General features: G+C 31.9%; 1 protein-coding gene across 2 annotated transcripts in view; it reads left to right on the top strand.

The window, feature by feature from the left end:
• Positions 1 to 18,036, top strand: part of LOC143226015 (neuroligin-4, X-linked-like) — a 143,469-nt gene that overhangs the window by 105,041 nt on the left and 20,392 nt on the right. For both annotated transcript variants that reach the window (XM_076456382.1, XM_076456383.1), the window contains exons 4-5: positions 13,113 to 13,905; positions 15,647 to 15,756. In XM_076456382.1, the coding sequence (XP_076312497.1) occupies positions 13,113 to 13,905; positions 15,647 to 15,756 (903 nt within the window). The remainder of the gene's footprint in view (positions 1 to 13,112; positions 13,906 to 15,646; positions 15,757 to 18,036) is intronic.

Here is an 18,036-nt window from a genome sequence, read left to right as displayed (position 1 = left end):
TTTATGAACATTAAAATTTCTTCAGACTTTGCAAACATCTCCATTGGTTGGATTCAAAAAACAAGTCTTCGAGAAACGTTCCTTTAAACCTCGATTCTGGAAACAATAAACTGATTTTTCATTTGAACTGTTGACAAACAATCGTTCAGTTATTTTCCGTATGCTGTTTCTTTCAATCAATCAATAAAATCCACATTTGAATACTCTCCAAGAAAAATATATTTTTATTGATGTCATTGTGTCCTTAAAAAATGAATTACTACTTAATGCATCGTACAAAACCTACAAACAAACCAAAATACCTCCGCTATCAAACTTGCTACCCATTCCAGATCACACGAGATAACTTACACTTAAAGTCTTTAACATTAAAAATGTGTACAATAAGAGTAATGATTAACAAGTTCTTTTCAAAACATCCATGACATAAACAAGTTTAAAATATTCCTGAAATAGAAAGCAGCTTAACATATATATGAAAAAAATACGTGATTTTTCCTCAACCAGACTGATCCTAAGCTATTATATATTATCAAAAATTCGAAATGTTTCACAAATTCTTAGAAAAAATTTCCATCTGATAGAGCTATTTCAACCTCTAAAATAAATATTTTCTGTAACTCCCGTTGTTTGTTTCCAAAAACAAAAGTATTGGAGATATACTTGTTCAGACTAAAGTCAATTACAGCACGACGCAGAACGGATGTTCCTCTTGTAATAAAGTTCGACTGTAAAGACTTGTAAGTTATAAAAAATAGAAGTGCTTTCTGTCACCACCAAGAAAAACCAAAAAAACACCACAACATAACAAACTATTCTCTTTCCAAACTCAAAACACGATGTAGCTTATTTTAGAAAAATGCAAGATCGGTATATTGAACGAGTGTATATTACACTAAGAAAATGGTTTAATAGTCATAAATCCTCTCTCAGGACCGTTCCATCAATGACTTGGTTCTCATTCGTAAAGAAACTGGGCTTAAGTCAAAAGGCTAAATAAAAAGAGAATACGTTTACTATATCAGTATTTTAAAAGCTGTCGCCTCATAACATAGGAACTTTTACCTGTTAATGATTTTTGTTTTGTAACTCAATGGCTTTCGGTAAATCTTAAAAAACTCTGTTTTGAAACGAATTTCTCATTAATGCATTAACCGAGTATTAATTCTTATTATTTATTTAAAATGATTTTTATCTGTATATTATAATTTTATTTAATATAAGTTATTTTAGTGTTTTCCTTTATAAAGGTAGTATTACTAAATTCCATTTTACAAATTTATTTTCAATATTTATGACCCGGCATGGCCAGGTGGGTTAAGGCGTTCGACTCGTAATCTGAGGATCGCGAGTTTGAATCCCCGTCACATAAAACATACTCGTTCTTTCAGCTGTGGGGATGTTATAAGGTGACGGTCAATCTCACTATTCGTTGGTAAAAGAGTAGCCCAAGACTTGGCGGTAAACGATGATGAATAGCTGTCTTCACTTTTGTCTTACACTGCAAAATTTCGGACGGCAATCGCAGATAGCTCTCGAGTAGCTTTGCGCGAAATTCAAAAACACAAAAACAAACTTATTAATATTTAACTCTTCCAATTACTATATAATAAAGTGTTCTTGTTGATAAATCTCCAAGTTGTTCTGATACATTATTTCTTATACTAATGTCCTCCGGTGAGACAGCGGTAAGTCTACGAAATTATAATACTAAAAACCGAAATTCGATTATCCGCGAAAGACAAAGCAGACAGCTCAATATAGCTTCTCTCTAAAGTAAACACTGTAAATACTCTTGCACGAACAAGCGTTCTTACAACTGTTCCTTTAAAAACTACTCTTTCGCTTTGTTTCTTGCTAGTTATTCATCACCCATACATACAATTCTATTTCACAGTTTAGATCATATTCCGAAAAAAGCGTGTCGTTTCACTTCTGATACAACTACCACATAACTTAATAACAAGTATTACGGTATCCGTTGCTCCTGATGAAGGAAAGTTGACTTTCCGAAAGCGCTCGTCTTGATAAGTTTATTTTGTCATAGTAAGTTTTTTTCTGTTTATTAGTGCTGTTAAATAAAATGAGAGAAACAGAAAAAGTGTACCAAAGTCCTATAAGGACCTCTGGTCCATTCCGTTATTCATACACTTGATATGTTACCCTTGAATTTTACAGCATATTCTACTAATTTGGTCAGTTATTTGACAGCTTTATGTGTTTTTTATTAATTACGTATGTCAGAAGCGAGTTCCATAAGTTCGTTAATATAAAGCATAAAGCGTTTTCTGCCAATTCGAATTTTTATAATGAATTAATTAATTAATCCACGTTGGATCTCACCGCTTCTGTTTTACTCTGTATGTATTCATATTAAAACTTCGACTTGTTTTTCAAGATCAGACAACAAGATAATCAATGGAAACAGGTGGCTTTCATTCAGTCAAGACTTCCAACCCTTGTATCAGGATAACGTCTTGTTGACAAGCTCTGAAAGTCAGCTTTTGGATTCATTTTTTGATTTTCAGTTCCTTCTATCCTAGTAACTCTAACTTCCAAAATGGTTTTGATGATAGCATTGATAGTCATGTCGTTTGATATGAACTGGATTTTACTGGCTCTTTGAGTCTGTGAAATCTCACTGTCCACCATTTTCTATGAACGTACGAAAGAATGTCTATAGAAAGTAAAGAAAGATGAGATAGAAAAAAGTGCAGTAACTGAACATCACATCTTGAATCATGGTATATCAAGAACGGATTCTCCAATAATATTGAAAATTCTCATTGGAGCCCACAGTTTCTTAGATCGGAAAATCAACTGATCAGGTCTTATAAAACATTATAAATAAGTTATTAATAAAATTAATGTTTGGGATCCTCGCTTAAATTTCATCAAATAGTAACTAAACCTGATACTCGAAGTACCAGTAAAAATGTTGATTTGTGGATAAGAACTTAAACATTCCTTTTTCATTTCGCTTGATTCTATTCAACTATAATTTTCATTTCATTACGAAACATACTTCTCTGAAAGCCACAGTTTAAATTCCGAGTGATATCGAAGCATGAGAAACTTATAGGACTAAAATATATCATAAAACTCATGTTAATTGTAGGAGTGTTTTTATCCTTTATTCCTCTTAATTTGTATATTACGGATACACTCCTATGATTTTTGAATTCACAGTGAAAAAATTAAGATGAATGTTGGACATAAAAACATCTGCATTAATGTAATTGTTACCACAGATTTCAGGCTAAATTCTTTCTTTAGCAATAATGTTGGTATTGTGCTGTGTATGTATATGCAACGACCTTTATCATAATAGCTTTGAGCACATCCATAATATGCTGTACAATGTAGTTGAATTGTTACAATACAATACTTTTTAATTTGAATGATAGAGTTTATTATAAAAGGCTAAGCTCCAAAAGAAGGAGTGAAAACGAAGCGTTGAGAAAATAAAAATCACTCATGAGATTTACCTGGTCCACGGTTGTTTCCATCAAATCTCCATGACAATCTGCAGTTGTAGCTAAATATTTTACGTGTCAAACTATTGCAGACAAATAGTTAATAGCTATTAGCTATGTTTATTATCATTATAATATATATAAGGTTAGCTAACATATTAAGTAGTCCTTTGCCTATAGTTTAACATAAAAAAGCTAGCAAACAAGATCAATGAAAAATTAGGAATTTAAATTGCTGCAAATAGGAATTGTAAAACATTAATGGAAGAAGACTTAAAATATTGTAGACATTACTTACTCAAAGTAAAATTCTCTATCTAAACTTCACCAAATGAAATTTTAAGTAATAGCATAGAGCCAAAAATAGGGTTTTGTAGTTTGAGTGAATAATGTATATAATATCTCCAGTTTTGTTTTCTTAGTTTCTTAACGATTCCTATTAAATTCTAAATTTTTATTTAACTTCTTATAAACTGTTGTGTAAGCTAAAATTTGATAGGCCCGGCATGGCCTAGCGCGTAAGACGTGCGACTCGTAATCCGAGGGTCATGGGTTCGCGCCCGCGTTGCGCTAAACATGCTCGCCCTCCCAGCCGTGGGGGTGTATAATGTTACGGTCAATCCCACTATTCGTTGGTGAAAAGTAGCCCAAGAGTTGCCGGTGGGTGGTGATGACTAGCTGCCTTCCCTCCAGTCTTACACTGCTAAATTAGGGACGGCTAGCACAGATAACCCTCGAGTAGCTTTGTGCGAAATTCCCAAACAAACAAACAAAATTTGATAAGCATTTCTAAAAACCCGACTGAAAACTCTAATAGTTCGTATTTTAAACTTTACCCAAGGATTTCTTGTAAACAATAATAGTGTTGCTTTCTTTCAGTTAAAGAGTTTGAACTATTAAAAACGTTTTTATGCTTATCTCTCAGTTTTGGTTCGAAATTTTCAAATGAATTTAAAATGTATTTATTTAAGAAAGTTGTGTTGTATTTATTTAAGTAAGACAATTTTTCAAACACATTAATACGTTCTGCGAAATATCATTATGCACTGCATTTTTACATATTTAAACTTTAATTAGAATATTTTAAGAATTAAAAAATGAATCACGAATATTTTTAAGTTTTTGGTGGTCCAATAGGAAAACCTGAACTGTATAGTAACTTTCCTTTTATGTAACAAATATTATGCAATGCAAAAGTTGTTGATATTTCATTTGTCCAACTAATGTCATACACAATTCATCTTAAGGTAATCAGTATTCCAGTTATTTATTAAAGTAGGTAATTTAGGTTTATATCAAAATAAAGTAACCATTGCTACTTTATCAATCATAATCATAATCATTGCTGCACTTTTAATAATAATATGTACTTCATAATTTAAAATGTAATAATATCTAAATTCAAATTCAGTTTTGTTTGAAGAGACAAATCTCAACAGCTAGATATCACAAGGCTAAAAGAGTAGTTAAGTTAATTGTTTATTTTGAATTGTAATACAGATAACAAAAGATGTCCTATATCTATCTTCAAAGTAATATCTAAAAATAAGTTGTTGTTTCTTTGTTTTTCGCATAGAATGACAAAAGTATTGAGGTGGGCTTTTAATTTTTTCAAAGCATCTGCCAAAAAATAAAGTGTTTAATAGCAAATAAGATGAGGTTGATATTTAATATTTTGGGTGTACATTACTAAAGTGCTACACTCGTAATTCGCTTTCCATTCTTATATAAGTCCATTAACTTTATTTAGGTTTAGCTTATTCCTATCAGTATAATTGACTCATATCAATTTGAACGCAAACTGCTGTTTACTACAATAATATTTGAAAATATGGTTTGTTTCTTACTAGCAGCATATTATCTTCTTTCTTCGCATATTTCGGTTTATTCGTTCTCTGACACCTTCCGGTCTTTTTTCATTTTCATTCGTCGAACTCCTGTTGTTTATATTCCTTTCACAAACCCACCCTTTTCTTTCTCACTTTATATCTGTTTCCAGTATATGAGAATATAACATTTAATAATCATACACAGCGAACCTATAAAGAAGACCGCTTTACCTCCTTAGTCTAATTTTTTTAATAACTTAGAGTACTTTAACGAATGGCTAAAGACAGACTGCCTTTTGACACTCTTCATGATTAAGACGCTCGACTCGCAATCTGAAAATCGCAGGTTCGAACTTCTGTCCCATCAAACATGTTAGTCCTTTCCGTCGTCGTGACATTATACGTTACGGGAGAGTTAGCGCAGATAGTCCTCGAGTATTTTTTGACGAAATTCAAAACAAAATAAATTTAACACACTATGTGCACTTCAAATAACAGCACTTCCACTTAACTTCATAACAGTGCACCTACTGAAAAATATTTTTCACAAATAAATAACGTAATTACTTATATTGCGTATTATAATTCATTCGAGGCGAACCCTCAATTTCTATGTTTCGTACTATACTTGATTTCGGACAAGTCTCTGATATATTATACTACGTACGTTACGTATTATTATTTCAAATACCATAATCTGAGTTCGAATTTCGAAGGTAATTAAATGATAACGTATCAAATTTATAGTATTTGTCAACAAGATTGATAAGCATAATTTTTCCACACAAATACATTTTAATATGCAAACAAATAGACAAATAATAACGGTGTTTACTAATAGTTATTACAAATGATGGTTTATATACCAGAGTTTCACAAACTTACAAACAATACTAAGTTTTTATATTTATTCATGCTCTATGTTCTCGACGACAAAATTAATTCTGGGTTGATTTTTTTACACCTCGCCTAAGCAAATGATGTCTTTTCTTGAATAGCCTCAAACCGGCTACAAGCTGACTCCTTCCAACAAAAATACTTAATGTCTTCGCAGAAATAATAACGTCCGAAATAATTCACTGAAGTTGAATAATTTGTAATATTCGAAATATCTAAACGTTCCTGGTCCATTTCTGTAGTTTTCCGATCAATAAGCATTAATCTCAATTACATCTTCCTAGGCCTATTCCATATTGACTGTAGCTGTCCAATAATAATAATACTCTCGACGCGTCGGTTTTTATATACCAATCACGCGAGTTTCTAGAATTTTCAACAACGGTGTAACCCGTTTTCGTAAATAAATATTGTTGATTCTTACATTCATGAACCTTTTACAAATTCCGAGAACAGGCGGGAGTTGCGCAATACAAGAATATACGTCACATGCAAAAAAAGAAAACTACAGAGAAAAAAGTGTAGGCGCTAAAATAAATATACAACGGTAAATCTGTCACACTTAAAACATATGCAATTTATAATCTAATATAAAATTTAGTTATCAAGTATTAAATTGTACCATTAGTAACTGTATTCCTCTTAATCAGTTGTTTTATACCATATATGATTAAAATGAATTTTCAAATATGCTTTCTCTCAGGGAGAATTTTTTTCAGCCTTTATAGTACCTTTAACAATTTTTAAATAATTACCACTGAGAGTCGTTCATTACTATTTAAGTATTTCAAGAAAGTCAATAATTATTACAGTAAATCAGGCTGTACATACTGTCTGCATACTCATGTGCAGAGACATATAAACTTCCAGACCAATAAGTAATATTTTCAAAGCATTTTTAGTGTAGTTTCAAATTTTCAAAATGGCTTAAAGGACGTTAAAGTTCCTGTAAAAACTAATCTTCTGGCGAAAACAGCAATAAGTATTTTTAAGACAACATTTTTAAAAAGAGAGAAAACTACAAAAAATTCACGTAATACTGACCTCTAAAATTTGTGAATTGTAAATACGTCATCAGAAAATTGAAAATGTTTTAAAACTGTCTCTCTGGAATCTCTAGGAAATCTAAAATAAGTTTCCTTAGTTCTAGTATTCGAGATTTTTCGTGTTGTCAATCTAAAGTTTCTTAGATATTTCTTATAATTTCATTATATTTAAAAGTAATATTTGCAGTCATTATTTCTTGAAGACCTAGTTACATAAAAGTTGGTATTCTACTTTTCAAATACGAATTACTATTTTAATAATTAAGCTGTATGTTTGTTTTGTGAATTTCGCACAAAGTTACACAAGGGTTATTTGCACTATTTCGTAGTGTAAGACTACTCGTCACCACTTTTCGCCAACTCTTGGTCTACTCTTTAACCAGATATCAGTGGGATTCATCGACACATACTCACGGCTAAAAGGGCGAACATGTTTTGTGTGGCGGGGACTCGAGCTTGCGATACTGAGATTACGAGTCGAGCGCCCTAACCTCCTGACGATGCCAGGTGAATTAATTGGATGCTTGCCTATCTCTGCAAAAGTCATTCATTATCCTTCGATCGATCTAAATCATCTGAACATCTACAAGTAAAACTGTTACTATATCATATTAGATTTTGTTTATTCTAAACTAATACCCTAAACTGATTGGTTGTATTTGATATTGTCCCAGAGTGGGTAAGTAATAAGATTACGGACTTATGCTGTTAATATCAGGAATTCAGTTTCCTGTGCAAACAAAATGCTAATAGTTCATTATGTACCTATGCGCTAAAACAGACATCGTGTGTATGTGTTGTATTTCATATCGCTTATGCTCTACTTTGCTTGCTTGAAAATATCACACAAAGTATCACCAAGAAAACCACTACTATTTATGGTATGAAACTAAGAAAGATAGAGTCATATGTAAATGTTATTTTTAAAATGTTGAAAAATCTCTCAACAACTTATTACATGATTTATATGCATCCAAGAGTGAAATGTGTATATCAGATAGGTTTGAAGCTTATAATGTGGCCTGATTTGAACAACAAATGGATAGATAGATAATTGTACTGATAACGCAGTAATATTTAACATGATCTTTGGAACAACAACTTAACGTCAATATCAAAAGGAATTGTTTACAAACATAAGTTAACGTTAATAAAGAAATGTTTAGAGCTGAAATTCGAATAGTTCAGATAGAGTTGATTATTTTAAGTGTTCTAGTATTATTTTAACGAAATACGTGAACTGTAATAACTATCTTCTTATGATAAATATACATGTAATAACAGTAAAATGTCACAGTTTATTCTAAACACGTAACGTAACCATTTGTTGTGAAACAATAAAAGTTAATTTGTTATGCCTTCCGAGAATAAGATTAGTTCACCCAACGGTGCTCGACTCGCTGTGACTTAGTGTTAAGTCAGCAAGCTTACGACCCTCAAAATGAGGTTTCATTCAATAACCGTGGTAGGTAGAGCACTTCTTTTCTATCTTTGTGCTTAACAATAACCAAATTATATGTTGTCTTGAGTAAATAATGAATCTAACTATATAAAAAGCATTTAAAGTCGATTCGAGCACCATTAAACGACAGTGTAACCATATTTATAATTAAAGCACTTAGGAGGTCATTGGTTTAATATTTATTCATGAATAGCCACAAAAATAACTCACATTACATCAGCACAAAATGATAAATTCAGATGTGTTTGTACGTTTTGGTAGAACACACAGATTTGTTTGTCATTTACTTTCCTCTAGAGGCGTTGTAAATAGAAGCTTCGTTGGGAGATAATTTAAATACTTATCTCATTCAACTAGTTGTTACTATTGTCTCTTATGTATGCCAACTGATCGAGGCGACAGTCGCCACCGAAAAGTTTGGTTGTTCTTGTTTTATGTTTATATCTGTAACACAAAATTTTATATCAGTGTATATCCACAGTTTTAAAAAAATAATGTTACTTTATATTTCATGATTTTGTTGCAGCTTCACAAAAGTCCTTTATTTCCAGAAATAAATAACCTTTAAAACAAAATCTATAAACGTATATTGTCCATGTAGTGACAGAATGATTAAAATTCTATTTTTTTTTCAAACGACGTAACGCTGTTCGTTTTTGTTTAAGCACACCTTACATAGGAGATATTCAATAGCAAAGAAACATCAAATATTGTAAGATTTCTCAATACACAGTTAGAAAACTTCTTAAGCTGAAATTTGGTAAGTGATAGATAAACAGTAGATTGGTTGGTTGTTTAGCGTTTATCGGCGCAAATCAACCAGGCTATATGCGCTAAACAGTAGAAATATGTTATTTTATCGAATATCATGGCCAGTACATAGACTTACATAACTTCACTGAGGATTATTAAATTTACAGCAAGGTAAGAAGTGAAATTATATAAATATGAAACAAATTCTCAGATTTTTTTTTAAAACGCCGAGGAAGTGACAAGTCAAGCTATGCTATAAAAAATAAAGCTACTTAAGATGGATTCGAAACTGACCAGTCAATTACTTAACCACAATTTAATATTAGGTTTGACTACCTTTCGGTGCAATAATACCCTAGAATTATCGTAGTGTGGTCTGTCATTGGACAACGGAAGATATCTTATTAGATCGTAGCGTATTCATTGAGATGTACCATCTGCAAATGGTTAGCGGATGCCAGCGGATGGCGATGTTCAAATTCACCTTAATAATGTTCAATTAGAATGATATTTGATGATTCGAATAGCCAAGAAAGTTGACTAAACTTATTTTCATGCTTCTCGAACTAGTTACGGGCAAACCTAGCGCAGGAAACTATGGTAGTGTAGTCGTGAAAGAACACTTACCCAAAAAGGTGGTAACGCAGTATTGCCCGACAGCAACGTTTAGGTGTATTTTTCATATTATTCGCTCTTTTTAAGAAGCAAAATAATAAGTTTATCTTACGAGAAAAAGATTAGGCAGCTGTAACTGTACAACATTAATATCTTAACTTATTTCTTTTACAAAAACGCACTTTACAAAAGATCATCTCTACTACTAACTTGATCGTTTTATCAAAACATTGTACGCTTAAGACATGCAACGAACATGCTGCAAAATATATTGCTTGTACCATCACTCGCATATTTCTTTCCAACAACTAACGTGGCACTATTGCTTTATATGATTTCACATAGTTTATATATTCATTTTCATTTCAGTGCATTAGCTAGATAGTTAAACAAAACATGTGACAAGAAAGGTACGTAGTGCATTTTGTTCTGCTTTTAAATATTAAATGTGTATTTTTTTCTATGAGAACATTTATGTACAGCGGTGCTTGCATTCACTGCACTGAATTTTCCACTTGGTTTATTTGACAAGCCGAACGTATAATAAGGATACATGTAAGAAACGAAACTTCTATATCTATTGCATTAGAAAATGCTCTTTCTCTGGAATATCAGGGGATATGTCTTCTCAATTAACATTAAATATATTTCTCAACTAAGCGAAGTGTGGGTTTACTCTGCTCAATTCTAGTAGTGAATAACACAACATATTAAAGCAAGTTTCTCTGTATTTTGAGTCTCTCTGTTTTATAAAGATAATAAAAACTAATAATATACTTATTAACTCGTTATGCGTTTAGTGAATAATATTTCATTTTAAGCAAAAATAACCTGAGTAGTTCACCCCCCTAGTGGTACAGCGGTCTTACAACACTAGAAACCAGACATATGTTTTTGTCAATTTTTTTTTATTGAAGATAAAAATTAAAACAATGAAACAAAACCTTATTAAGTTTGAATATTTAACAAACTTATTTTCTATGCACAGCAAATACAAAACTAATATATTTATTTTGGTTTGTAGCATCGTTTCATTGCTTTGGTGAAAGACTTTATAGAAATAAAACTTCAGCTATTTAACATAGCAAACATAGAGATATTGACATCCAACTGTTCTATATGCTGGGGTTACTACTAAAGAAATTAGTGGTGTCAGACAATGTAACTATGAGTACTGTGTTCTCCGATATCAAGTACAAGTTTCTTTCGATAATGCCTCAATTTGGGAAGATAGGTGTTTGTAATTGGAAAAAAATATCAAAGGCGTTAGTTGATTTTCGACCGTTATTATCCGTAAGAAACTGAGAAACATCGATTTCAAGGAGAAAACTTTGTTCAGTTAACAGCTTTCTGGATAAGTATTTTCGAAAGCCAATTATTTCGTTGATTCAGGCCGTCACCATCAATGCCTAACCAGCTTCTAAAGAAATAATAGACTATCTATTTAACTGAGTTGGAATAATCTCAATAATCATAATGAAAAAAATATTATGAGTAAGTAGTCTTTCAGTAAGTGACAGAAAGCACGCCCCTCTTTTTAAATGAAAATCAATTTTATCAGAAGGAAAAACAAAATAAAACATGTATTTGAATAAAAAAGAATATTGTAACGTAATAGTCTTTAGTTGTTTCAGTGAGATTGGTAACTGTGGTAAACTAGTCTTAAGCAGTAAAAAAGCGCCATTTTTGGATGCTTAAACCACTATCTTACGTGATGATGTAATAAGACAAATAAAGAAAAATGGTGGCTAATTCCAAAGAGACACAAGCACGATAAAAGTATTTATGTTTCGAATGACGCCTATTTCTTCATTATTTTTCGAATATTTTTCACACAAAGGTAATAGCTTTTCAAACAAATAAAAATAACACCTGATTTACGTTTAATGTAAGACGTAGAGTTTTGCTATATATATATATAAATATTTGAGGTATAAGATTGATCTAGATACAAGTATTTAATGTCTACATATAACAGAAGAAATCAGCCTGTAATGTTTTAAAAAAACTTTAGTAACGGTTTTTTAATGTAATAATAAAGCAGTGGTCACTGAAATACTATTTATCCAATCTTTCAACGTAAATTCACAGTTTGTTTTTCAAAAAAGTATAAAATGCTTAAAAGGTAACTTTTAATTTAAATATTTAGATATTATATTTTCTAAAGCCACGACTACAGTCATGTTCTTCTATAATTAATGCATGGCTCGATTCACAGGTTTTACTCAAGTTTGTTCGAACCATCTTATTTGTAACACTTACATATATATATATTGTTTGAAAACCTCATATCTCTGGTTTTAAATAAAGTGGAATATAGATATCAACGCATATTTTGATTTTAATCATAAATATAATAAAGTTAAATCGAGGTAACTGAGATTCATACCGATGCTTGAGGATATAATTAATCAAATAGATGAAGTTTTGAATTCGTCACGTTATGAAAAAATAATTATTATAGCAACACTTCGTAAAATTATACAATGCTATATTCAATGATGATTAAATATCTTACCTAAACTTTCCGTTAACAACACAAGAAACAAATCACTGTTTTAATATTTTTTACCTTATAACCACGTTTTACAAGGCAGTTTTGTAAACTGTTTGAAATTCTTTTGTACTTTGTTCGATGTTATTATCACTTCGTTTAAAAACCACTTAAAATATGATTATGAATTTCGTATTATTAGAATATCTACATTAGTAATAAAAACAGCACTTTCCCTAGTTTGAAGAAAGGAAGTTGTGTAAGAAAAGTTTTCTAAGAAACAACAATCGAGGAGGTGAAAACAAAAACTAAGCTATGAAAACCAAAATATGTTTTATGATAACTTTCATAAATAATACTTTGACTTTCTTGATTATTATTGATGTATTTCATAATATTTTTTTCACCATATCAGATCTTCTCATCTTGCATGGTAAACAAGTTTTGTTTCATTTTTAACTGACTGTTTCAGGTCATTCTTCACCACGTTATTTCACACAGGGGTTTACATTTTGTTGTTGTTTTTTATTATTATTTCAGATCTTTTCCATCGCGTCATCCTACAGAGTGGGTCAGTCTTCAGTCCATGGGCTATCGCAAAAGACTCGTTATTTTATGCCCGTCATCTGGCTAAGAGATTGAATTGTCCTACAAGTATCGACACTTCGACTATTGAATGTTTACGTCATCGTTCACTTCAAGACATATTAGATGTCAAAATAGAAATCCCAGATTATTTAACTACATTTGGGCCAACAATAGATGGTATATCTCTCCAAAACGACCCAGAATACCAAATGCAAGAAAACAGCGATATAAACCGACAGTACGATCTCCTCTTTGGAGTCACTCGAGCAGAAACTTATTTTCAGTTTTCGGCTAAAGAAGAAAAGGTTGGCATTGATATAGAAAGGCGAAACAGAATTTTACGAACACTAGTTAGAAACCTGTTTAATTATCATCAGCAAGAAATATATCTTACAATTATCAACGAATACACTGATTGGAGTCGACCTAATCATTTTCACCCTATTAACCTTTTCGAGAAAACCATAGATGCTCTTGGAGATGGCTTGACTGTGGCCCCACTCGTAAAATTAGGTAACTTACAGGCTCGTGTCCAGAAAGATACCTATTTCTATGTTTTTAACCACCAATCAGAGGAGGGTGACTACCTACCAACGGTTGGCTGTATTCATGGTGAGGATCTTCCATACATATTTGGTGCTCCTTTGGTAGATACTCTTGCACACTTTCAATCAAACTATACTCGGTCGGAGGAGTCTCTCTCTGAAGCTGTTGTTACCCACTGGACGAATTTTGCTCGAACAGGGTAAGATATGTCTTAACCACTTCAAACTAGTGAGATGTCAGATTTTTAAATTAGCATAAATTAATACCCTCCTACACGTGAATGTAGGTAATAAACCCTTGAAAAAGGTAAACAAAAAACATTGTACCTAACACATGACGGAAATTAGGCATTTACGTTAATAATATTACGTTTCACTGAAATAACTTATTCACGTATTATTAAACAAGAGCACATGTGAGACATATAAGACAATAGATTCGCAAGTGAACAAAAATTGTATATTTCATAGTAAGCTACTCCAAGTATTACTGATATGGAATGCCACACAAATTTGAAACCAAACTTTAGCAATAAAAATACACGTAACAAAACATTTGCAAGTTCATAAAGTTCAATAGCTCGCCTGAATTATTAATATCACTATAAGTATTTGATATTTTTAATTTTTTCAGCCTTTGTGCCACACATGAGCTAAACAGCCACAACAGAAATAACTGGTTCAAATAATGAGGGATAAAAAATAAAGACAAAATTTAATGTCAAAGGAGTTATACTACCTAAGCTTTTGTTCCCGGTGGTAAAGCGAAAAGTTTACGGGTTTACAACGTTAAAATCTTGTGTTCGATTCCTTGCGGTAGATACAGCAGATAACACAACGTGGTCTTGCAGAAGAACGATCCACAAAGCGGTACGGATGCACTGTTTATTAAATTTTACACTTATTCAAAACTCTAATACTTGAATCAAAATTGGAAATTTAATTTGAATTAAAAATAGAAAATAGCGTTATTCCAAAGTGTTTCTCATTTCAAACATCAGAAAGACATCCATATTCAATTAACAAAAGCGAGCTATTCCTAATGGTTTGTTTGTTTTTGAATTTCGTGCGAAAAGCTACACGCCGACCATCTGCATTAGGGGTTTCTAATTTAGCAGTGTAAGACTATAGGGAAGGCAGCTACTCATTACCACCCACCGCCAACTCTTAGACTACTCTTTGTACCAAAAACTAGTGGGATTGACCGTCGAATTACAATGTTCCCACATTTGGAAGGACAAGGATATTTGGTGTGACCGGGATTCGAACCCACGACCCTCGGGTTACGAGTCGAGACCACCTGGCTATGCTTGGCCTGCTATTCCTAATAGAATAGAATCATTACAAGTTAGGAGTAGCTCTACTGTAATTCGGTAATGCAGGTATAATTACCTTGCAAAAATAGAATAGTTTACATATTTCTAATTGTGTGTAGCTCTTAGAGAAAGAAGCTGTCAGATTTTCTCGAACAGTCTTTAAAGCCATGGAAGCGTTAAAATGGTACAGTCAATCCCACTATTCGGTGCTGAAAGAATAGCCGATGAGTTGGCAGGTGGGTAGTGATGACTAGCAGTCATCCCTCTTGTCTTACACTGCTAAATTAGGGACGGCTAGTGCAGATATATCTCTTTTAGCTTTGCGCTAAATTATAAAATAAACAAACAAATCTTCTCAAACATCATTGTTTCACAAAACCCATTAAGTTACCTCTTACTAGACAAATCTACGACGCCTAGTAGTAATGTAGTGAAGTACCTAACACATTTAAAAGTCTATAGGTGCAAAATATTCCTGTTATATAAAAACGGATAAAATGTAGTAAAACGTAGTATAATTTTTAAAAAATGGTGTCGTGCTTTTATGATACTTATTGTCTGCAAATTTTATCCACTATTCTTCTAGAGGTGAAAATAACTTTCTAAATTTTTTTCATTGTTTTAGAAATCCGAATTCGACACAATACAGAAATAGTGACGATAAACATAGCCCAAGACTCAACCGTTTCGACTGGCATAGCTACGACATTCCCTACCAGAAACACATAATTATAGGTAAGAGCTCTAGTGATCAGATGTGATTTTACTCAATTACGATTTTACACATATATATAAAAATTGTTAAAGCTTTATGCGTAATGAAATGTTACATTTTGTTATATTTTTCTCAGCTTATTACGTAAATAGTTATTTACCTTTTTTACGTTGTTATTGTTAAAGTATTACTTTCTGATGCTTTGATGCGGGTGACTGAAATTAGGCTGTTTTACAGTCTGCCCAACAGTTACATACATTGACTTTACAATTAGAGAACGTGGAAATAGCTGTGATCACAGAGTTGTTGTAGTTCACATTTTTCTGTATCGATATTTCTGTCTTTCATAGCCACTGCAGATGTTCTATTCAAATCTTAATCTGAACTGCCTATTCTAGTTGTTGAAGACAACACCGAAATATCACAAGATGTCTTGCCAATATTTGTATTTAATTTACGTAGTCATTTTAATTACGAATATAACATTACTAAGGAAACAAGAAGTTTGCTGAAAATAGTTAATACATGTTTACACTACATAATCTACTAATGCTGAAATCCTAAATGTTCAATCAGAGATATGGTTTAACGACGGTAACTTGAACGCATAAAAAAACACTTAATATATTTTCTCATATTCGCGAGTATTGCAATGGAAATACCGAATAATTACAACTCTTTGTTTTTGCTTCCACATGCATTGCACTACAGCTAGAATGGTTTCTTATTTAATGTAACTTCTCTCAAGTTAAATGTCATTAAATCTGTGAAATATAACAATGGCATTATCGTTTATTTTGGTTCAAATAGATATATTTGTGAAAAATCACGATTTGACACATGTTTAAACTTAAAATGTTTTTGCTACTACCATAACTACGTATTTTTTCAAACAAAATGCCTTGCATGACTTGGTTGTTAAGACACTTACAATTTGAGGTTCGTGGTTTCGATTTCCGTCATCGAACATGCTCGCCATTCTAGTTGTGAAGCCGTGATATGCAAGGGTAAATCCCACAATTAGTCGGTGAAAGTGTAGTCTAAGAGTTGGCGGTGGAAATTATTGAATAGCTGCCTTTCCTCTAGTCTAGCCTATCACTGGTAAATTAGAGACGGTTAACACAGATAACCTTCTTGTGGCTTTGCGCAAAATTCAAAATAAACCAAGCTGAGCAAAACAGTTATCACGGATAACTTTCAAAATTCAAGAGACAAACAAAACCGTTTGATTTTGTTTGAAACATCTCACGAACACTACTGATTTAAGAAATGAACTGATAATAATAATTATAGTGGTAGCTGTCTTACAAGTGAGGATTTCGTTAATTGGCGTATTAATTTGATATTGGTTAACGTCTTGGATAATAATTGTGTAAAGATTAATGTAACATTTATAAGTGAAATGTAATTTGTTTACAGTTTTCTTTAAAGAACTCAATAAAAAATGATGTACTAGTAACTACAATGTACTAATAACTACAATCACACTAGTTAAAATTATTCTTTTTAACCGATCCCTAAAGTTTTACAATTAAAAAGAAACTTATGATAGGTTATGGAAGTCAGTAGTTCATACTCGAGCCATACACACTATCCACTGTCTGTGAACTTACAATAATAGAAACCCGAATTCGATACTCGTGTAGCTTCGTGATTAACTTCAAACAAATAAACAGTGCCACCTAAAATTCAGTGAATAACCATTCTAATACCAAATTCATCTTTTTATTGGTCATCAAATACCATGAGCAATTATTTTTATACAATATAATTTAATTAAATTACTCAGTGTTAACTTTTCTCAGTCTCTCCAAAAAATGTTTCTTTCGGTTATAAATAAACAAAGCACAAAAGGAAACCAAACAAGCTTCTCAATATCAACAAAACAGTTTTCCCTTGCAACATTAATCTCGAAAACACTTTTTAATATAATCTCATTCTGGTTCCAACATAGTGTTAGCTTCATTAACTAGACTACGAAAGGGATGCAGACAATATGTCAAACACGGTAATGCACTTTATAACTTTCTCTACAACGTTTGTTTAAGATACAGGACTTCAAAACATTGCTGGCAAAAAAAGAGAAAGATAGTATGTGGCAAAATGGCGTGTTCTTTCAAGTTACTCGACCTTCCTTCACTAGCTACACCTTTGTAGAATAATAAAAAAGTTAAGCTTATTTTAATATTTGTTGAGGATTCGTATCTCTTCTATTATAAAAAGAAATAAAGATTTTTACTTGTATAAAATGGAGATGGGCTTGTTCGTGATAGGAAGAAACAATATATTCTACCAATAGA

This window comes from Tachypleus tridentatus, chromosome 9, assembly GCF_004210375.1.
Source record: "Tachypleus tridentatus isolate NWPU-2018 chromosome 9, ASM421037v1, whole genome shotgun sequence".
NCBI classification, from domain to species: domain Eukaryota; kingdom Metazoa; phylum Arthropoda; class Merostomata; order Xiphosura; family Limulidae; genus Tachypleus; species Tachypleus tridentatus.
This window is presented reverse-complemented; position numbering and strand designations above follow the sequence as displayed.